At 42.3% G+C, this 23,005-nt stretch overlaps 1 protein-coding gene across 16 annotated transcripts in view; it reads left to right on the forward strand.

Annotated features, from left to right (window-relative positions):
• Window positions 1–23,005, forward strand: part of efr3a (EFR3 homolog A (S. cerevisiae)) — a 278,874-nt gene that overhangs the window by 217,373 nt on the left and 38,496 nt on the right. For all 16 annotated transcript variants that reach the window (XM_085992836.1, XM_085992828.1, XM_085992830.1 and 13 more), the window contains 5 exons: window positions 1,197–1,272; window positions 8,425–8,586; window positions 10,227–10,358; window positions 11,909–11,970; window positions 22,349–22,476. In XM_085992836.1, the coding sequence (XP_085848962.1) occupies window positions 1,197–1,272; window positions 8,425–8,586; window positions 10,227–10,358; window positions 11,909–11,970; window positions 22,349–22,476 (560 nt within the window). The remainder of the gene's footprint in view (window positions 1–1,196; window positions 1,273–8,424; window positions 8,587–10,226; window positions 10,359–11,908; window positions 11,971–22,348; window positions 22,477–23,005) is intronic.

A 23,005-nucleotide genomic window follows, 5' to 3' on the forward strand; every position in this document is an offset into this window, starting at 1 on the left:
CTCGACACCGAATACTGGTTGGTGAGCAAGATAGGCTCAGGGGACTCCTGCACTACCTACCTGGTGGTCCTCTTCTGTCTGACGGTCACCCATTCCCTCTCTGCCTGCACACTCTTAAGCTGCGGGGTGATCACCTCCCGAAACGTGCTATCCTCATAGCTCTCAGCCTCGCGGATGCACAGCAGTGACTGCAGCCGCCACTCAAGCTCCATAACCCGGTGCTCGAGCTGCTGTAGCTGGCGACACTTCCCACATGTGGTCGTCCAGACCACTGGAGGTGTCCAGGACTTCCCACATGGCACATCTTGTGCATTCCACGGGTGTGAACTGCCCTGCCATACCTCTAATTAACAGACTATATAACAGACTAGCTGGAATAAACTTAAAAACTTTAAGAAAGCCAAGTAAAAACACTTACCAGATACTCGCCAATCAGCTCCCTCTTTTGGAACGTTTAGTTTTTAATCCTGGCTCTTATTTTAAACCAATGCCCAAGATAGAGAGAGAAATACTGACCAACCAATCACTTCCCTGCTTTCCTGTGACGTCCCTCCTTGTTTTTGTTGTCGGGTCCACTGCCTCCGCTCTCTGGCCTTGCACTGCCGCACTCTCTATATCCTCAGGCTCCGCTCTTGCTCCCCCTCAGGTCCGCTGCCACGCTCTTTATATCCTCGGGCTCCGCTCTTGCTCCCCCTCGGGTCCGCTGCCGCGCTCTTTATATCCTTGGGCTCTGCTCTTGCTCCCTCTCAGGTCCACTGCCTCTGCAATATTTAGCTAAAGTATTTTGCTTGGAGGCACTAATGCATCTTCAATATTGGACAGCTGAAAAGTAATTGGTTTTGCACATCTTTAAAGATCTGCAGTTCCATTTATGTTTTGGGACTGCTGTTTGTGTATAGTAATGATCTATCCACAAAAAATTAATTTCCTTCAATTTCATATACGGATGTGTGTTTACTGGCATTGTACAAAAGCAGTGATGCCAGCTTGAGAGTTAACTAGCCTAGTCAAATATAACCATAATTAAAATGGCTCCAAGGGCCAAATGGCCTACTCCTGCTTATATTTCTTGTGCTTTTGAAATAATTTTCATATTAGAACATATGTTCAAGATCCACCATATTTGTGGTGTCACTTTTATTTGCGGTGATTGCCTACACAATTATTCACTAGTATTGCCATTCTTTTCTAATCAGAATCATCCCTGATGTTTCAGCACTAAAGATAAAAAGAGACAAGAGCTCGAAGCAAGACATAATTTTCATGAAAAAGGTAAATAAAGATCTAATTATGCAATCTCATTTAGCTTGTAATGAACAGCTAATTAAAAATATTGAAGAAATGGTCAAAGCTTTTGTTAGGCTTTTAATCTAGCATGTTGGTGGATTCTTATGGTTCCTCAATGTATTTGAGACAATGTCTCAGGTTGGTACTCCAACTTAATTTACAAATTCTAGGAAAATCCTGAAAATTGCTTGAGATTTATTTTTCTCAATTGCATGTTATTTTTTCTTGCTCACTTTATTTTTCTCTCCCCTTTTCTCTGTCAGCATTGACTTCTTGGTTGGGTATAGTTTCACAGATATTGGCTGCTCTCCAGTACCTTCATGTGTGAGTCCTGACAAGCTATTTGGCCATTGGGTAGAAGTCAGTGAATGATTACATGACATAGTATTTACAGCACAGAAATAGGCAATTTGGCCAACAGGTCTATGCTGGTGTTTATGCTCCACATGAGTCTCCTCCCACCTTGCTTCATCTCGCCCTATCAACATATCCTTCTATTCCTTTCTCCCTCGTACTTATTCAGCTTCCCCTTAAATTAATCTATTCAATTTGCCACAACTACTCCATGTGGTAGCAAGTTCCACATTCTCACCATTCTGTGAAGAAGTTTCTCCTGAATTCCTTATTGGATTTATTGGTGACTATCTTGTAATTATGGCCCCTTGTTTTAGACTCTCCCACAAATGGGAAAATCTTCTCTACATCTACCCCATTGCACCCTTCATATTTTTGAAGACTTCCATCAGGTCACCTCACAGCCTTTACTTTTCTAGAGGCTGCTACAACATCTCTAAGACCTATCTGGCCCCATAGTTGGCTTTTGAATTTTATTTTGCATTCTTGGGGCTGGATTTTGTCAATGGGGGCGCGTTCGGGCAGGACTGCTGGTTGTTGGGTTTCAGTCCCGCCCCCAGCGACGTCTGACCAACCCACGCTATTTTCCCTTGATTGACCTCGTTAAGCCCGCCCCGGCCAATTAAGGGGAAGCCGGTGGCACAGGACCTCAGCGTATGATGTTTCATCTGTCAAATTTTTTGACACATGAATTGTCAGCATTTGCCAGCTTTGAGAAGCTGTCAAACACTGACAATCTCTCTTCTAAGGTGAGCCCTTGCACTGAAGGCTCACTAAAACCCCTCTCAGCAGAAAGCAGATGGCTGCTGCAGCTGAGATTTCAGCAGCCATTCTGTCATCTATGCTGTTGAGATGAGGCACCTCCGGATCCCCAAGGGTTGAAGCCTGCAGGAAGAAGCAAAGGTAAGGAAACTTTTTCCAATACTTTACACTCACCCCTCATACTTACCTCTCCGCACTTGCACCCATCACTCACCTCTACAGCATACTTTTCGATCCCACTGCTCACCTCACTGACCCTGGCAAGGTTCGCAGCCGTCTGGAAGCCCGCAATTGCAGGCGTAAAATGGGGATAAACCTCAAAACTGCCTGTTAACTACCTGTTAACAGGCAGTTAATTGGCTCGAATCCCCTTCCCGCCTCGGATACAGGTCCCTGTGCAAGTCGGGGACTCGCCCCCCGGGAAGATGGCACGGAGGCGGGTTGGGAGTGGGGTCGGTACCCGCTCCCAGTTTCTGCCATTTTCCCGTCGGTCCTGCCTCCGTACCCGCCTCCTCGGGGCTGGGAAAATTTTCCCTTTTGTCTCAAGTTTCAGAAATAGAATGATTCTTTTCAGAACCCTGCAGAAAGTTCAAGCTGGCTGGTCCTATTCTGTATCTTGTCATCAAATGGGATCTCTTTACTGATGACCATTCTGCAGAGAGTGAAATTAACTCCCCTTTATATAAAAAAAAATAAAAAAATACAATGACCAAATTTCTGCAGGCAGTTGGATAGAATTAAATAGCAGGTAGACAGATGGTCTGTTATCTTCATTGTTGAGGGGATCTGGTAACAATTTTGCGAGAACTCAATTATTATAGACTCCCCTTTGCTTAATGGTTGAAAAACTCTCTTCGGTTAGACATTTAACCTCTTAGCTTGGTAATTATTTACAAATATAATGGGACAAACCAGTAGCAAACATAGCTTTTGGCAGGCTACAGGGAAAATCGACCCCTTATTCTTGACCTCGGTGGAATCCAAAGCCATACAGACTAGTGGATTAGATGAGAATAGCAAATTGCACGGATGATTTGATGATCTACATTTTGGGAGGTGTTACCAGGCCCTCAATCATCTGAGATTGGGGTTGATGGCACTCAAACTAGACCTGTCCTATGGACATACGAACAATGACAGACAGGTAAAGACCCTCTGGTCCATCGAGCCTGTCCCCCACAATTGCGATGCCTTGTATCGCAATATATACTCCCCATCCGAAACCATATGATTTCCTGGGAGAGGTGAAAAACCAGGTTAAAAATCCCAGGCCAATTTGGGGGAGAAAAATCTTGAAAATTCCTCGCCAACCCATCTAGCTGATCGAAACTAATCCATGAGATCACTCTGGCCCTGAATTCCCTGCAGTACCTCCCTTCTGTAAGTGGTGATCTCCACCCCAGTCAGAAACCGGTCCAGCTCTCGCTTGAAGGAATCCAGCAAATCTGCATCACCGCACGAGACGGCCACTATTCTGAGGAAAAAAACACCTTGTAACCATATCTAACCTAGATCTGGCCTTATACAACTTAAGTTTGTGACCGCGATCCTCCCTAACCTATTTAATTGGAACAGTCAACTGGAACAGAATCTATTATCTTATAAACCTCAATCAAGACAAAATAGTATGCCTAGTCTTGTACTCAACTGTCCTATGGATACACCCAACACCCTATTTACTCTAGCTATTGCTTCACTGTATTGCTCATGTACCTTTTGAGATGTATGCACTAGAATGCCCAAATCTCTTTCTATCTTCACCCTTTTTCCCTGAAGGGTGTATGAATGTTGAGCACTTGCTCTGCCCACATGCAGAACATTGCACTTATCCAAGTTATACATCATTTGTCAGTCATGAACCCAGTCTCCCAACACATTAAGAGCCGCTTGAAGCAAACCAGTATCATCTACAGTCCTATTCTGAGGGGGATTGACAGGGTTGATGCTGATCTTGTTTCCCCTGGCTGAGAGTCTAGAACTAGGGGGCATAGTCTCAGGATAAGGGGCCGGCCTTTTAAGACTGATGAGGAATTTCTTCACTCGGAGGGTTGTGAATCTTTGGAATTCTCTGCCCCAAAGTGCTGTGGATGCTCAAGTCGTTGAGTATATTCAAGGTTGAGATAGATAGATTTTTGGATTCCAGAGGAATTAAGGGATATGGGGATCGGGCAGGAAAGTGCTGTTGAAGTTGAAAATCAGCCATGATCTTACTGAATGGTGGAGCAGGCTCGAGGGGCCGTATGGCCTACTCCTGCCCCTAATTATTGTGTTCTTACACTCACACAGATCTTGGTATCATCTGCAAGTTTGCAGATCGTGCCCCCCAACACCTACATCCAGATCACTAATAAAAACAGTAAAGAGCAACAATCCCAACACTGATCACCACTGTTGACCGGTCTCCAAACAGATCCAAATCCATCTATAACTAGTTCTCAATCCCATTCAATATATTACCACGAATACCAGGGGCTTCGATCATATAGAGAAGCCTCTTGTGCAGTACCTTGTCAAAAGCTTTTTGGAAGTCTAGGCAAACAGTGTCTACTGGGCTTCCCTCATCCACCAACTTTGTAACTTCTTCAAAAATATACAATTAGATTTGTAAGACATGACCTTTTTATGAAGCAGTGTTGGGTGTCCCTAAAATGTTCCTCTATCCAAGCATTCATATATTGCATCCCTAATGATTCCCTCAAGCATCTTACCCATTACTGATGGACCTATAGTTACCCGGGTCCGTCTTGTCACCTTTTTTAAAGATGGGGACAACATTAGCCTCCTTCCAGTCTATGGGAACCATTCCAGAGCGCAGTGAGCTATTAGAAATACAGGCTAGGGGTTCACACAGCACAGGAAGGATGTAAAGGCCTTAGAGAGGGTTCAGAAAAGATTTGCAAGAATGGTTCCAGGGATGAGGGACTTCATGGATAGACTGGAGAAGCTGAGGTTGTTCTCTTGAGAGCAGAGAATGTTGAGAAGAGATTTGATAGGTGCTCAAAATCATGAGGGGTCTGGACAGAGTAGATAGAGAGAAACTGTTCCCATTAGCAGAAGGGTCAAGAACCAGAGAATACAGATTTAAGGTGATTGGCAGAAGAACCAAAGGTGACGTGTGGGAAAACTCTCTTACGCAGCGAGTGGTTATGATCTGGAATGCACTGCCTGAAAGGGTGGTGGAGGCAGATTCAGTCATGGCTTTCAAAAGGAAATTGGATAAGTACATGAAGGGAAAAAAAATTCAGGGCTACAGGGAGAGGGCAGGGGAAGTGGGACTAGCTGAAGTGCTCTTGCAGAGAGCCGGCATGGGCCGAATGGCCTCCTTCTGTGCTGTAACCATTCTGATTCTATGTCCCATCTCCCTGAGGACCCTCAGGTGGTTATCATCCGGCCCGGCTGCTCTATCTATTTTCAAGTTCTTAATTCTTTCTAAAACAATATGTTCATTTATGTTAATATTACTAGTTTTGATAGTAACGTTATTAAATTGTAATAGTCGAACATCATCTTCAAGAGTGAAGGCCGATGCAAAGTTCATTATTTAATATTTCTACCATACCCAGTGAGTCCATTGTAATCTGTCCTTGAGCATCCTTCAATGGCCCAATACAGTCTTTGACAGTTCTGTGACTCTTCACATAACTGAAAAAGCTTTTCCCGATATTCCACAAATGTCTACGATTCTCTTTTCCATTTGCCTTTTAGCTGATCTAATAGCAGCCTTTGTTTTCTTTAGTTGTTCCTTGTACTCAACTGTTTAGTTGATTATTAAATGCCTTTAATTTCTGTTTACATCTTATTTGTCTTTGTACATAACCAGTCAGCCACCGTGGCATTTTCTTAACGCACTCCCTTATTTTGACTTTGGGTACATATGTTTTCCACAATTTTATATCTTGTTCTTAAAAACTTTCCATTTGTATTGTACATCAATCTCATCACCATTGAGTAGGGTTAGCCAATTTACCCGCTCCAAATCATCTGCCATTTTAGTGAGGTTTGCACTTCTGAAATCCGGTTAGAGTTGCAGATTCTCAGTACCTTTAGCTCTACCAGCCAATTGAAACCGTCTGTTTTCAGAAAAATAAGAATTGTATTATTCTAAAAATTCTGCATTGAATAGAATGGACAAAGTTACACCCTCCTTTTCCTGTCTGTGGTGTTCTCTTACTGTCAAGTGGAATTCTGCCTGTTGTATGCAGAAGTTCAGATATAGCATTAGCCATAACCCACTGAACCAGGGTTGCCTGAGCATAGTTGAGCTTTATGAAATTTGACTTGTTCATTGGCAATCTAATACCATTTCTCCAAATCTTTGGTGCTTCTAACAAGCACCAAGGTCAAACGGAAAATTCTGTTTTGGTTACATTTACCTCTAACTGTACCTCTGGCACTACTTAATATACTGAAAAAAGCAAAATGTATACTTGGAAAATATATCTCTCTTCCTATACTGACCATGTAGTAAACTTCGAAGAAGAGCAGTGATGCAAAAGCCCCTGTAATTTTTTAACAAACCGTTGGATGCTGAAATGAGGGTACTCTTGGGGTCTTTTTGGATGAATGAACTAAAATGGCCTTCCTTAGCGCTAATTACCTGGTGATCAGCTGAATATTTCTTGGGCTTTTGATTGGTATAATTACAAAGCTGAATCTTGAGTAGATATGTGATCATTATGCCATAAAGATTAGTTTATGATTAACAACTTGCGTGATTTGGTTATGGTAAGGAAACATTCATAATTGATTATACTTAGCTTGAAGTTGGCATTGATGAGCTCCAGATATTAAAAACTCTCATGCATTTGATGCAATTTTTTTTTTTAATTGAACCACGAGGGAAGTTACCAAAGGTATTTGATCTCTTGTAATACTTCTGTAAATCTGCATTGCAGTTAGTATGCAGTAAAAACATCACTTCCTGAGATTTCATTATTTTCATCTGCATGCCTCCCTTTGGTCATAAGTTTTGTTTAAATCACTACTAAACTCAAAAAAGGTAATTTGCTTGTGGCTTTAATATTGTAATAGATCAATTGCTAGATGGCTCAGGATAATGAGAACATTTTAATTCAGATTTCTAATTTAAAAAAATCTCATTTTAGAAATAATCAGAGTGCAACTGTCTAAAATCATGAACAGTATAAACTGTAGGAAGTACAAATAATTTTCATCAAACTTGAATCGTTAACTAATGAGTTATGACTAAAATGAAATTGCTGCTTCCACAGGATCTTTGTACAACAAATTTTTGGAAGCTTTCTCTTTCCCCCCCCACCCCCCTCCCCCCCCCTCCCCAAATGTGTATTTAGTACATTAGAAAAAACATTTCCATTATTAGTTGTACATAAAAGAATGATAATTGGAGATAAGTGAGCGTCTGCAGATTAGTGTATACTGCTGATTGGTCTGCCTCTCCCCACCTCAGTCCTCTCACAACTTTCACCTGTTACTCCTGCCAAGCTGTGGGCTAATTGATCAGCTATCACGGAACTATCTGATCTTGCCATCAAGAGGAGCTTGCTCTAAAACAAAAAAAACTGGTAGCCACAACTTCCATTGGCCTCATCTGTGAACATTCTCAAATAGTAGGACACAGATAATCGCGGTTTCAGTTACCAGGCTGAAATCTGCTAACTCATCGCAAACAAAGGATCAAATAATCAAATCTAAACCGTACAGATCAGGAACGTTTCCGTGACATGCTATTCTTTATTCAATGAAGCATCAGTGGTGAGGGGGTGGTATTATTTAGAAAACTTTTCTGGCAGCTGTAAGTTTGTGTGCATGGATCTGTTTGAGGTATGAAAAGTGAGGATAGCATGCCAGTGTTCATGGTAATGAAGTTACTTTTTAGTGCAAAAAACAACTTTGAATTATCAGGAGTAGTCATTAAGTATCCTTATAAAGAAATATTGATTGTTGTCATAATACTTAGCACATTTGTTGATGAAAATTAGTCATTAAAACTTTTCAGATCATGCTGACCTTGAACTTTAATCTAATTGCATTTGTTTTCAGCAAGGACAACAGTTGTACAGACACATTTATCTGGGTTGTAAAGAAGATGATAATGAACAGAAAAACTTTGAATCCCTTTTTGTTGCTCTTTTACTCATCACAATTGAACTGGCCAATGATGAAGTGATCATAGATTTGATTCGTCTTCCTCTTGCCATGCAGGTACTTGCTACACAAACCTGTCCAAGTTTATAGTTTTTGGAAATGGTTACTTTGTAATTAATGACCTTTAATTAGTATAATGTTGACACAAATGCAGACTAGCTTATTTTATATTGCACTATACAAAGTGTGAAACTAGGCAAGGACTGTACTACGTAATCTTGTAAACCTTGCAGTTATGTTCAAAACTTGTCCATTGAACTTGCCCAAGCTGCTGTTATATTGGGAATCTAGACCAAGGGTTTCTGCTTTGGGTGCAATCTGTGATCTGGGCATAAATTGCGCTCAAAACTGAGCTAGTTTTGCCAAGTGAATTTTTGCTCAAGTTTCAGCTCAATGCTCATTTGCATATCGCCAAACACACAATCTTCCATGAACCAGTGCGATCAGGCATTATTGAGTGGTAACCTAGTGCAGTTTTATTAATATAGATGAAAATGGGTTTATCACAAAAGAGAAGTTTTTAATCAGCCTGTCTAGTCTGCCACCTGTGAGTAACCCTATTTTAAATAACTGAAAATGACTTTAAAAACTATACCAAACCATTTAAATTCAATTCAGTTTTATTTGCCATATATGTAACCAGTACTAGTGCAAGTACAATGGAATGCTTACTCCCCGTAGGGACACGTCGGCTATTCTTATAGCGCCGTGTTCAGAAAATCAGTTCAATGGCTTCCAGTGGCTTTTGGAGCACGATGTCCCTCAGCCGCTCCGCCCTCCTCGTCACCGCGGCCGCCTCCTCACTGTTGCCGGCTCCACGTGTGGTGGCCTGCTTCTCACGATCGACCTCTGGCCGCCATGCCTGGCTCCCCTCCTCCCAGTCGGACTGCGAGCTTCCCGCCATGGATACTACTACTTGCATTGGTGTACAGTAGTCAGTTTCATAGTTAATTAAAAAGAATAATTTTTTTAAAGGTGCCTATTAGCGCACTTGCTCCAAAAAAAGCTTAATTTTAAGAGCCTCTTTGAAGGACCGCAGACAAGCACAATTAGCGGAAACTCGCGATGGTGATTAATTCGATCTCGGCCTCCAGTGCGATGCTTTTTTAAACTAGTGCAAAACATTGTGGAAACTCTATTTATGCTGAACATAATTTGCGCTTGAAATGCCTCTTTTTTTTAAATACGCTGGTTTGGCCGATTTTGGGCGGACCAGCACAACCTAGTGGAAACTCCAGGCCTTAAAATACAGTTACACTGGACTCTGAATAGGTGATTTCATTGTTTTGCAACACTACTTGAAGACCAGTGTTTGGGAAAAGTGTTCACAATAACTCGTGGTGTATGATAACTACAGATTTGATAATTTGTTTGAAAATTACTCCATAATGTCATATTAACTTTCTAGCCATCTTTTTCATCATTTGATAATATATGTATAACAAGAGCACTCCATCAGTAGCAATACATCACTGAGTTAATTTAGTTCATGAGAAAGCCTCCGTAATTGTGCCTGTGGCATTTGTAAGTCATGCTTTTCACGTTGAAATTCAGTGATGCACTACCATACATCTGAAGTAAAATATTAACTTGCTGTACCCTTCCTGATTTGCAAAAGGTCACAACTTTCAGGAGCACATTCTAAAAAGATTTAGTAATTGCTTTATTTCTAATGTATTTTCTATGTTTCATACTAGGATTTGGCTGTTACTAATGAAGATAATTTACCCATGTACAACCGTTGTGCCATACTGGCTCTGGTGGCTGCATACTTGAACTTTCTGAGTCAGATGATTGCAGTACCAGCTTTTTGTCAACATGTCAATAAGGTCAGTAGTTTAGTTTTAGATATTCGCTGTCTACGCTTATGTGAAGAATGGCCACTTTGATAAGGTACCAGAGGACTGCTGGTGCCCACAGAACAGTAACTCAACATGAGTCATTGGCTGCAGGAGACAGAGTATTTCTTACTTGCAAGATGGTATTTTGTATTTTAGATTTTATCACTAGGTCTGTTTCAACACTTTTTTAGCAGATATATTGAATTAAAAATATTTATATTAATTGATAACTTATTATAAACTACCTGTTACACCTGTAGGTGGTCCTGTGTTGCGCTTTTTCAATGTTAAAGGAGTCCTGCTGTGTAACATGTAGGGGGCGGAATCTTAACATCCCCTTGCCCTGTGGAGAATGTGTGGGGAGTAGTTAAAATGCAACGGGGGCGGGGGCTTTGCAGACCGCCTTCCCACCACAATCTGGCTGACTACAATTTTAAATTACAGGTGGCAAAGGCCCTCGCCTGAAGTCAGTAGTGTCCTTTTAAATGTGCAGATTGACCTCCAATAGCATCATCAGGACCCAACTGCAATATAACCCGAAGCCCGAGTGGCAGAGCAATCGAAGTTTCCCTGCCAGGCCAAACACTGCCGAGAGCTAGATCAGGGGCCAGAAGAGACCTCAGTAATTATAAAAAAAAAAAAAAAAAAAATTCTTATGTGCCAACAGGAGCAGGAAGACTTGCTTCATCGACCCCCAAATCCACATACCTGACAGCCGACGACCATTCCGTCCGGTTCTCGGCATTGGCCCCCTGCCACCCAAATTCCCACCGCGTTCAGGTGGGAGTCCAATCTACCTTCTGGAAATGAGGCCCTGAACTGAAATCTCTCTGGGCCTCGGGTGGCCCAGAGAGCTTGCCACTTGCTCCACCCCACACACCATCTTATAAATTTGCACCCATAATGGCTGCAGCTTTATAGTGAGAGCTTTGACGGGCATTACTTCCTATAGAATTTCTCCTATGTCAGCGCCTTTAATCTGTTGCAAGCCTGGGAGCTGAACATAATTATTAAAGTTAAGCTGATCCTGGAAATTGCAAATTTTACCCTATTGTTATTCCACTCAAGTTTTTACTCCAGAAGAAACTAGTCCAGGATATGCAATAGGGAACTGTAAAATAGCCAATTTCATCCACAAGAGATGAAGACCTGGTGGCTATTGAGCCAGTTAACTGGGCGGCATTCTTATATTCGTTATCAGGTCTTCATCTCTTGTAACGTTATATTCTCCAGTTCTTGTCCTCTACACTGAACTTTATAGTACACAGTAGAAGATAACCATTAAGGCACATGGTAATAGAGCTAATTTCAGCCAGTACACCCCATCTACAGTGCCAGAACAATGACTTCATAGCATGGGTATTATTTGAATATTTACAAGTGAAAACTATTCATCCTCCAATGTTACATGAATATCATTTTGCTCAGATTCACGTAGATTTCATCTGGTGAAATTAGGAGTATAGTTTGACATTTTTGGGTAATGTATAGAATCGTCTCACTTAATAAGTATTATATAGTTTCTTTGCTTTTTTAAGGTGATTGAAGTGAGAAGCAAAGAAGCACCATATCTTCTGCCTGAAAATATCTCCAGAGAAAAGTATGTGCAAGTAGATGTCTCTTTGGGAATTCACTATGTCTCTTTGGAAATTAAGTTGATTCACTATATATAGATATATATAGATATATATATTATAGATATAGATGCAGGCTTAGTTTAAGGTGTCCACTCACTAAATGTGCTGATAAAGGATAATGAGCATACAAAAATAATGAACATGCTAGAATGGCCAGCTGGTCTTTTCCTGTCCCAAACACTTATGTTGCAATTAAACACCTTGGTGCTTCCACACACCAACAAACATGTCATCTCATGGGAGATGCAAAAAAAGGCCCTAGGCCAGTTCAAGGAAAAGGAATCCTGTGAAATTCTTCTCCAACCACCAATGGTGATCAAAACGAGTTCCAGGAGATTACAGTGAACCATGAGGCACATCACCTAACACCCCAACTACCTTTTTGTATGCAGTGATATCTGCCTCGGCCAGGCACACGTCCGGTTCCCATTTGATCATTTGTAGCGAATCTGCACTCGCTGCATGAGCCGGCAACTTGTTCGAGGTGTCAATCACCTTTTGTGAAAAGAAAAACCTCCTGACATCTAACCAACTAATCTTGTATGCCATGTTCCATGGTTCTCCCTAACCTATCTAATTCAAATCGTCTATTCATATGAACACAGTATAATCTCCATTATTTTAAATGCCTCAATTAAAATCTCCCCAAAGTCTACACTTTCCTAGAATAAAAAGATGCAACTCTCTAAGCCTATTGTGATAACCAAGTGGTTTAAAACTAGGTATCATTCTAGTGGCCCTCTTGAACCTTTTCCAGGGCCGATCTCCCACCATGTGAGGGGTCCAAAGGTGGACACCGTGTTCTGGATGAGGCCTAAACAAGGCCTTAAACAAGGACATTATAGTGCTCTTCGTTTTATATTCGATCATCCTGGCAGTACTCTCTTAGCCTTTACTATAGTGTTGCAGCACTGATTCCGAATTTTTAGAGGCTCATGCTCAAGAAAACATATATATCTTTCCCAATGTAAAAGCAAACTATTGCAGATGCTGGATATCTGAAATTAAAAACAGAAAATGCTGGAAATACTCAGCAGGTCAGGCAGCATCTGTGGAGAGAGAAACAGAGTTAACGTTTCAGGTCGATGACCTTTCATCCGAACAATCTCTTTCGCACGGAACCAATGTTAGTTCGGTGCCCTGCAGGTTATGTACATGTCTGGCGTTGGCTCTTCCTACATGCGTAACACCAGATTTAGCAACTTCTAGATCTTAATTGGGTTTTTTTTTTTTTCCAACCAGGGTTGCTAGGATCTATTTTGACATTCACATTGCATATCGTACAAATATGAGAGTACAGGAAACTTTCTGGTATCCGGCACTGACAGGACCGAGCTGGTGCCGTTCGATCAAAACTGCTGTATAATCCAGCCCTAATGTTGAAACATAGAGCTTTTCAGCTCCGTGTGAATCAACAAACCCTGTTGCTTAGCAACAGCTTCAAAACAGTTGGCTGCAGCTGCAAGCGTCTCTAGCTGAAGCTGTTGCTTAGCTACAGACCTTGCAGAGCCTGACTGGGAAAAGAAAAGCAACGAGAAGTAAAAAAAACCTATAGAAAACGGCTCCTGAATTTTGCCGGTAGATAAAGCTTTCCGGACTTTTAACCTCCGGTTAAACGAAAGTTTCCTGTAAATGACTTCCAAACCTTGAGCAACTATCTGCTGTAACTTAAAAAGGACATCACTAGTTATTTGCTGAAATATAGAAAATTATCAAACGGGTTGATGCTTGTTAAAGCTGTCTGAGTGAATCTGGCACCAATTTCTTGTAAATGTGAAGACGTGGAAATATTAAACTTTAAAAAAAAAAAAAAAAAAAAAAATTTTGACATTTTTAAATTTCAACTTCAATCATTCATCTGTGGACTTTGAACAGTAGGAGAAATATTGAGTTGCATTTAGTTCTCAATTTTTAAAAAATAAATTCTATAAATCCAATCACATATAGATAAGTAATTGGAAAAACACACAAGACCTTTATTTCATTTGCCTTATAATAACAATGATGGCCATTTTCATCACTTCCTGACTCAAGGGATGTATCACAGGCTGCTGTGTGAGGCATCGGGAGGAGATTGCAGGGGCTCTGACACAAATTTTCAGAACCTCTCTGGCCACAGGGGAGGTGCCAGAGGACTGGAGAACAGCTAACGTAGTACCATTGTTCAAGAAGGGTAGTAGGGATAAATCAGGGAATTACAGGCCAGTGAGCTTAACATCAGTGGTAGGGAAATTATTGGAAAAAATTCTGAGGGACAGAATTAGTCTCCACTTGGAGAGGCAAGAATTAATCCAGGATAGTCAGCATGGCTTTGTCAGGGCGAGATCATGTCTGACCAATTTGATTGAATTTTTCGAGGGTAGTGCAGTTGATGTAGTCTTCAATAAGGCTTTTGACAAAGTCCCACATGGGAGACTGGTCAAGAAGGTGAGAGCCCATGGGATCCAGGGCAATTTGGCACATTGGACCCAAAATTGGTTTAGTGGCAGGAGGCAGAGGGTGATGGTCGAAGGTTGTTTTTGTGACTGGAAGCCTGTGTCCAGTGGTGTACCGCAGGGATCGGTGCTGGGTCCTTTGCTGTTTGTAGTGTACATTTAATAATTTAGCTATGAATGTAGGAGGTATGATCAGAAAGTTAGCAGATGACACGAAAATTGGTGGAGTGGTAAAGAGCGAGGGAAGCCTCAGGCTACAGGACGATATAGATGGGTTGGTCAGATGGGCGGAACAGTGGCAAATGGAATTTAACCCTGAAAAGTGTGAGGTAATGCATTTTGGGAGGACTAACAAGGCAAGGGAATACACAATGAATGGTAGGACCCTAGGAAGGACAGAGGATCAGAGGGACCTTGGTGTGCATGTACATAGATCCCTGAAGACAACAGGACAGGTAGATAAGGTGGTTTAAAATGCATATGGGATACTTGCCTTCATTAGCCGAGGCATAGAATATAAGAACAGGGAGGTTATGATGGAGCTGTACAAAACGCTAGTTAGGCTACAGCTGGAATACTGTGTGCAGTTCTGGTCGCCACACTTTGGAGGGATGTGATTGCATTGGAGAGGGTGCAGAGGAGATTCACCAGGATGTTATCTGGGCTGGAGTGCTTCAGCTATGAAGAGAGACTGGACAGGCTGGGGTTGTTTTCCTTAGAGCAGAGAAGGCTGAGGGGGGACCTGATTGAGATGTACAAAATTATGAGGGGCATAGATAGGGTAGATAGAAAGGAACTTTTCCTCTTAGTAGAGGGGTCAATAACCAGGGGGCATAGTTTCAAGGTAAGGGGCAGGAGGTTTAGAGGGGATTTGAGAGAGAACTTTTTCACCCAGAGGGTGGTTGGAATCTGGAACTCACTGCCTGAAAGGGTGGTAGAGGCAGGGACCCTCAACATTCAAGAAGCATTTAGATGAGCATTTGAAGCGCCATAGCATACAAGGCTACGGACCAAGTGCTGGAAAATGGGAGTAGAATAGGCGGGGCTTGATGGCCGGCGTGGGCCGAAGGGCCTCTTTCTGTGCTGTATAACTCAATTACTCTATCATTTGCATCTGATCTCCAATGGAATCCTATTGTGTTTTCAATTTTCTAATATTGTGCAATGAAATTCTTTTTTTTATGGCTCCCAAAAGCAATCAAACTGTTGCCTTTAATTAGTACGGTCACTGGGTTTTTAATGACTGGATAAATCAAATTCTGTATTTATTACATGGAATTATGGAATTTTTACTGGTATTTTCAGAGTTGCATCCTGTGATTCTGTCTTTTTCTGTGAAAAATGAAAAACCATGCAAATTAGTGACAAAGCAGGTTCTGCACAAAGCTTGAAACAAAACCCTTTGACCTGTTGGTCTGATCATTAATAACTTTTTTCTATTTTTATGTACTATATGATAGATGTATCAAATATATTGCATTTATGTCTGATTGTTGTCAATGGGATCTTGATGCTTGTATATTTTAGTTTATAAACTAGTGGGATCTGTTTTACAAATGGTAGTGCTTAATGTTTTTTCCTAGTAATTTGAAATTCCATTATACCTGTAGTATGGAAAAATGGCTGAGAATTTTGCCATTGCCTGAAATAATGTGGGATAAACAAAATCAAGGTGTAATTCAGCAAACAACAACTTGCATTTATATAGCTCCTTAAAATAGTAACACATCCCAAGGCATTTCACAGGAGCGTTACCAAATAAAATGACAGTACGAGCCACGTAAGGAGATATTGGGACAGAGGTAGGTTTTAAGAAGAGTCTTCAAGGGGAAGAGAGGGGTAGATAGGTGAAGAGGCTGAAGGAGGGAATTCCAGAGCTTTGGGCCTAGGCAGCTGAAGACATGACCACCAATGGTGGAACGATTAGAATCATAGAAAGTTACAGCACGGAAGGAGGCCATTTCGGCCCATCGTGTCCGCGCCAGCCAACAAAGAGCTATCCAGCCTAATCCCACTTCCCAGCTCTTGGTCCGTAGCCCTGCAGGTTAGTGCACCCCAAGTGCACATCCCAAGTACTTTTTAAATGTGGTTAGGGTTCCTGCCTCTACCATCCTTTCAGGCAGTGAGTTCCAGACCCCCACAATCTCTGGGTGAAGAAATTTCCCCTCAAATCCTCTCTCAACCTTCCACCAATTACTTTAAATCTGTGCCCCCTGGTTTTTGACCCCTCTGCTAAGGGAAATAGGTCCTTTCTATCCACTTTATCTATGCCCCTCAATTAGGCCTCTGTTCCAAGGAAAACAGACCCAGTCTTTCCTCATAGCTAAGATTTTCTACTCCCTGCAACATCCTTGTAAATCTCCCCTGTACCCTCTAGTGCAATCACATCTTTCCTGTAATATGGTGACCAGAACTGCACGCAGTACTCTAGCTGAGGCCTAACTAGTGTTTTATACAGTTAAAAGCATAACCCCTCTGCTCTTGTATTCTATGCCACGGCTAATAAAGGCAAGCATTCCGTATGCCGCCTTAACCACCTTATCTACCTGGCCTGCTACCTTCAGGGATCTGTGGACATGTACTCCAAAGTCTCTTTGTTCCTCTACACTACCCAGTGTCCTACCATTTACTGTAATGTGTATTCCCTTTCCTTGTTAGCCCCTCCCCAAATGCATTACCTCACACTTCTCCAGATTGAATTCCATTTGCCACTGTTCTGCCTACCTGACCAATTTATTGATAATCTTCCTGGAGTCTACAGCTTCCTTCTTCAGTATCAACCACACAGCCGATTTTAGTATCGTCTGCAAACTTCTTAATCATACCCTCCTATATTCAAGTCAAGATTGTTGATATATACCACAAAAATCAGGAATGCGCAAGAGGAAACAGCAGCAGATGAGCTGAGGCAGGGGCACCGATGGGCGAAGTTACGGAGCTGGAAGCAGGCGGTCTTGGTGCTGGATCGGATATGTGGTTGGAAGCTCATCTCGGGGTCAAATAAATGGCAAGGTTGCAAATGGTCTGGTTCAGCCTCCGACAGTGACCAGGGAGAGGGATGGAGTTGGTGGCTAGGGAATGGAGTTTGTTCGGTCTTCCCAATATTTAGTTGGAGTAAATTTGTGATGGTGTTTGATTTATTTTTCATTGGTAGGTTGGCCTAAGCTTGATTTGGTCATATAGTAGTTAATATGCAAGTCCCACTGTTACAACTGCAAATGTTGCAATGCTTTAGCTACAGTCAGCAGAATCTTAAAAAAAAAACTCCCAGGAATGGCACGCAAGCAGTAGCCAACTCCAAAAGTAGTTAATTACCAATTTCCTCAAGGCAAATTATTTAGCTTTTCAGTGCCAAAAGGAGGATATATACTAAGATTAAATGACCTTCCTTAGAAAAACTGCAGTGTAGTAACAAAAGGCTTTTGCTGCACACTCTAACTGCCTATCTAACATTAAGATTTCCTTCAGCTTAGTGTCAACGAAACTGAAGCTATCCGTTTTGGTTCCTACCAATAAATACATGCCTCTGGCCTTGACATTCATGAACTCCCTTTTTCCAACTGCACCTCCAGCCAAATCCTGTTGCAAAACTGTAGCGTACTACTCAACTCTGCTTCCTTCCCTGGTTCTATTGCAACATTTGCAATTCTACAGTTCTTGTGGAGACAAAGTCCCGTCTTCACACTGAGGATACCCTCCATCATGTTGTGTGGCACTACCACTGTGCTAAATGGGATAGATTCAGAACAGATCTAGCAGCTCAAAACTGGGCATCTGCGAGGCACTGTAGGCCATCAGCAGCAGCAGAATTGTATTCCACCACAATCTGTAAACCTCATGGCCTGGCATATCCCTCACTCTACCATTACCATCAAGCCAGAGGACCAACCCTGGTTCAATGAGGAGTATGGAAGAGCATACTGGGAGCAGCACCAGGACTACTTAAAAATGAAGTGCCAACCTGGTGAAGCTACAACACACGACTACATACATGCTAAACAGCATGCTATAGACAGAGCTAAGCAATCCCACAACCAACAGATCAGATCAAAGCTCTGCAGTACTGCCACATCCAGTTGTGAATGGTGGTGGACACTTAAGCATCTAACAGGAGGAGGAAGCTCGATGAAAATTCCCATCCTCAATGATGGCGGAGCCCAGCATACAAGTGCAAAAGACAAGGCTGAAGCGTTTCCAACCATCTTCAGCCGGAAGTGCTGAGTGGATGATCAATCTCGGCCTCCTGACCGAGCGTGGCATCAAGGAGCCCTAGTTAATAGGAATCGGGAAAAACTCTCCACTGGCTTGAGTCATACCTAGCACAAAGGAAGATGGTTGTATGGTTGTAGTTGTTGGAGGCCAATCATCTCAGTCCCAGGACATTGCTGCAGGAGTTCTTCAGGGCAGTGTCCTAGGTCCAACCATCTTCACCTGCTTCATCAATGACCTTCCCTCCATCACAAGGTCAGAAGTGGGGATGTTCGCTGATTGCGCCATGTTCAGTTCCATTCGCAACAGCTCAGATAATGAAGCAGTCTGTGTCTGCATGTAGTAAAGCCTGGATGACATTCAGGCTGGGGCTTGCCAAGTGGCAAGTAACATTCGCATCACACAAGTGCCAGGCAATGACTATCTCCAACAGAAGACAGTCTAACTACCGCCCCTTGACATTCAACAGCATTGCCATAGCCGAATCCCCCACCTTCAACATCCTGGGGGGTTACCATTGATTAGAAACTTAACTGGACCAGCCACACACACACTGTGGCTACAAAAGCAGGTCAGAGGCTGGGTATTCTGTGACGAGTGTCTCATCTCCCGACTCCCCAAAGCCTTTCCACCATCTACAAGACAAAAGTCAGGAGTGTGATGGAATACTCTCCACTTACTGGATGTTTGCAGCTGCAACAGCACTCGAGTAGCTCAATCCCATCCAGGACTATGCAGCTGCTTGATTGGCACCCCATCCACCACCTTAAATATTCACTCCTCCACTACCGGCATGCCATGGCTGCAGTGGGTACCATTTACAAGATGCACTGCAGCAACTCGCCAAGACTGCAACATCACCCCCCAAACCTGTGACCGTGACCTCTACCACCTAGACTGACGTCATTGATTTCAATCCCCGTCACAAACACCTTTCCCTAGCCACCAATTCCATCCCACTCCCTAGACTCTGAGGCTGAACCAGACTGTTTGCAACCTTGGTGTTGTATTTGACCCTGTAATGACCTCCTAACCACACATCTGCTCCATCACCAAGACCGCCTACATCCACCTCCCACAACATCGCTCGTCTCTGCTCCTGCCTTAGCTCATCTGCTGAAACCATTATTCATGCCTTTGTTACCTCTAGACTTGACTATTCCAATGTCTCCTGGCCGGCCATCTTCAACCCTCCATAAACTTGAGCTCAATCAAAACTCTGCTGTCCGTATCCTAACTTGCACTCTCCATTGAAATAGCAACCTGGCATTTGAAATTGGATTCAAATTCCATTCACCCATCATCCCTGTGCTCACTGACCTAGATTGGCTCACGGTCCAACAATGCCTCAATTTAAAAATTCTCGCCTCTCCCTATCTCTAAATTTTTCCAGCCCTACAACCCTTTAAGAGCTCTGCGCTCCTCCAATTCTGGCTTTTTGCGCATCCCTGATTTTTAATTACTTAGTGGCCGTGCCTTAAGCTACCTAGGCCCTAAGCTCTTTGACCAAGCTTTTGAACATCTGTCCTAATATCTCCTTGTGTGGTTAAATTTTGCTTGATAATGTTCCTGTGAAGCGCCTTGGGATGTTTTACTATGGTAAAGGTGCTATATAAATGCAAGTTGTTGTTGATGGAGATAAAGGAATCCAGCAGATTAATAACTACTACAGATCTTCAAACGGGGCATGATTCTTTCACACACGCTCTTTCTTTTCCTTTGCAAAATACAGTGGCAATGGATAGCCTGCTGTATTCCTGCATTCTCTAGGGAGGAGATGTAATCTAGCTACTGTACTTCCATGAATGCCTTCTAATTTGGAAATATTTTCAGAATTTTCTGGTGAATAGGAATGACATTGACTCCAATAATGGAAGCTTGATCCTTAGATTGTTTACAGCTGACTGTCTCGCTGTTCCTAACAAACAATATTCATTGTCTTGGATGGCTGGGTTTGCCTTTAAGTTACTGAATTCTAGATTTAAGGCTGTCTATTAAAATTTATAGATGTGATTTATGCTTTTGAACATTTTGATCACAAGCAAACTGTTGATCCTACTTAGTTGCCCATATAACTTCATGCAAAATTAAAATTTAATTCAAATGTCAGTGCCAGGATTTGCATATCATTACTCAAACAACACGTTAGCACTGATTATCGTAGTTCATTGCTCTTAGCAATAATGAGGTTGCCACATTTCAATTTTACCATCTTGAGATTTATTTTTATCAACTTGATTGAGTTTATGAATTATTTTGTATAAATTGTGCTTAAATTCCACCAACAACCATTCATTTATTTTGCTGTCTACACTACTTTGATCCTTCAGCCCAAACTTAAATATCAGAAAGCTTCGAGTGGTTATTTTCATACCCATGATTTAGGTAGACAGTAGCCACATTAAAGGTTCTGATGTCTTTTTGCTGTTGTCCGTTCAGTTGATGGATGATGACATCCACACTGAAGGTTACTGATTTTGACTGCAAGATGGTTGGGTGGGGGGTGGTCGCAGGGCTCATTCCTGCCCCTCCCCCCACCATTTCTAATTGCCTGTCTTCAGGCACAAGAAAGGCCCCCCACCCCAGAGGAGTGCCGACTTAGTCTAAATGGCAGTGTTGCATCCTGGTAAAATCATCAGGATGTGCATATCATTTTAACTGCAGACCTGACTACAGTCCACACGATCTCTGGCCTGCCAGCAAAAGCAGGGGACACCACGAAGCCAGGCCTTAGGAGGCCCACATATTTTAAAGGATCCTTTTTGGCCTGGAGGAGCAGGAGTATTGGCCCCACAAAGATACTTTTGGCCTCCCCTGTTTGTGTGGGTCACCGGTGGCAGCTTGGCCCCACACCAATTTTGACAACTGCCTGCTAGCAGTGATGACATTCCTGCTGGCTTCAGGTGGGAATTGGCGTCCAGGCACATAAAGAAGGCCCAGGGGTTCAAATTTCCAGGCCTCAAGCTCTGGGGGCCGGACACTTCACTGCCTGCTTCTGCCCCTGATTCCCGATCAGAGTTCAAATCTGCTCTGTTGGCTCAACTCGTGCTGCAGGACTTGACCACACCAAAGCAGTACTGGTGCTGTATGTCGCAAGTGCTGCTCATCAGATTGGAAGGTTTTCCTGGTGATTCATCTTGGGCATTCATCTCATTGCTGCTTGTGGGATCTTGCTGTATGTAAAAAAAAAAAGACTGCCTATACAATGCTCATTGCATTTCAAAATGATTAATTGTGTGTGAAACATTTAGATGTAATTAGGTGGGATATGTGTCGGTGCAGGCTCGATGGGCCGAAATGGCCTCTCTCTGCACTGGGGTTTCTGTGATTCTGTGATTTACAGCTCATCACCAGGTGGTGATGTACGGTATGATGTAAGTATTAGCCAATAGAGCAGTGAGACTAATCTTGTGTGAGAACTCCAACTTCTACAGAAACCAAATGATATTAATACCTTATTTTTGATGGTTTTCTGAATGAGTTTTGCAATGATGTATTGATGCAGCATTGCAGTTTTAAATTTGAATTCAATGGGAGAAAAGCCAGATCACATTATTGGTTTTGCATATTTGAAGGATTTGATTTGTTGAGTTTCAATTGTTTATAAGCCTACTTTAAAAACATTAAATTAAGGGGGCTTTTAGCAGTTCTTTATGCAACATGCGTAATGTTATGTTTTCTATCTATATATTAATAGATTGCCCAAGTCCCTGGAGACACAAGACAAAAGCTGTCTTTTCTTGCAAAACAAGATTGCAGATGCACTGGCTGGCAGTGGCTACAGTGTGGACAGGTTGTCTGTGCCGTATGTGCCCCAAGCTACAGGTAGGAGTGTGATTGTTCTAATCTGTAGCATATACAGGTGTATGTGTTAATGATGTATCCCTGATAAAGGCCAAGCCACATGAAACTTACAACCACAATGAGTCATTACCAGCTGACCTTTCACTTGAGTTTCTGATGGCAAGGCAGCAAAAATGACTAAGCCTTTTCTGATTTCTATGCATTAAATGAGACTGGTTCCAGAAAGAGTTTTTTAATAGTCATAATAGCCCAATAATAAATCTTGCTTTCAAGTAAGTTGCACAATGTAGTGGGAAAAGTCACAGGCAAATTACTTAAACGCAACATTTTTTTTCTGCATGATGTAACTGGTGGGGATGCAGAATTCTGACGCTCAGTCAGTAAATTCATTTACAGGGTAGTTTGCCAATTTGTGGCATGATGTGAAGAAAGTACTCACTACATTGTGGGTTGAAGCCCTACTCCAGAGACCTAACCACACAATCTTCCACTACTGTGCAGCACTCCCTCAGTACTGCCACTGTCAGAGGTGCCATCTTTCGGATGAGAC

Source organism: Somniosus microcephalus, chromosome 7 (genome assembly GCF_052327205.1).
Source record: "Somniosus microcephalus isolate GS21.2 chromosome 7, FLI_Smic_1.0, whole genome shotgun sequence".
NCBI classification, from domain to species: domain Eukaryota; kingdom Metazoa; phylum Chordata; class Chondrichthyes; order Squaliformes; family Somniosidae; genus Somniosus; species Somniosus microcephalus.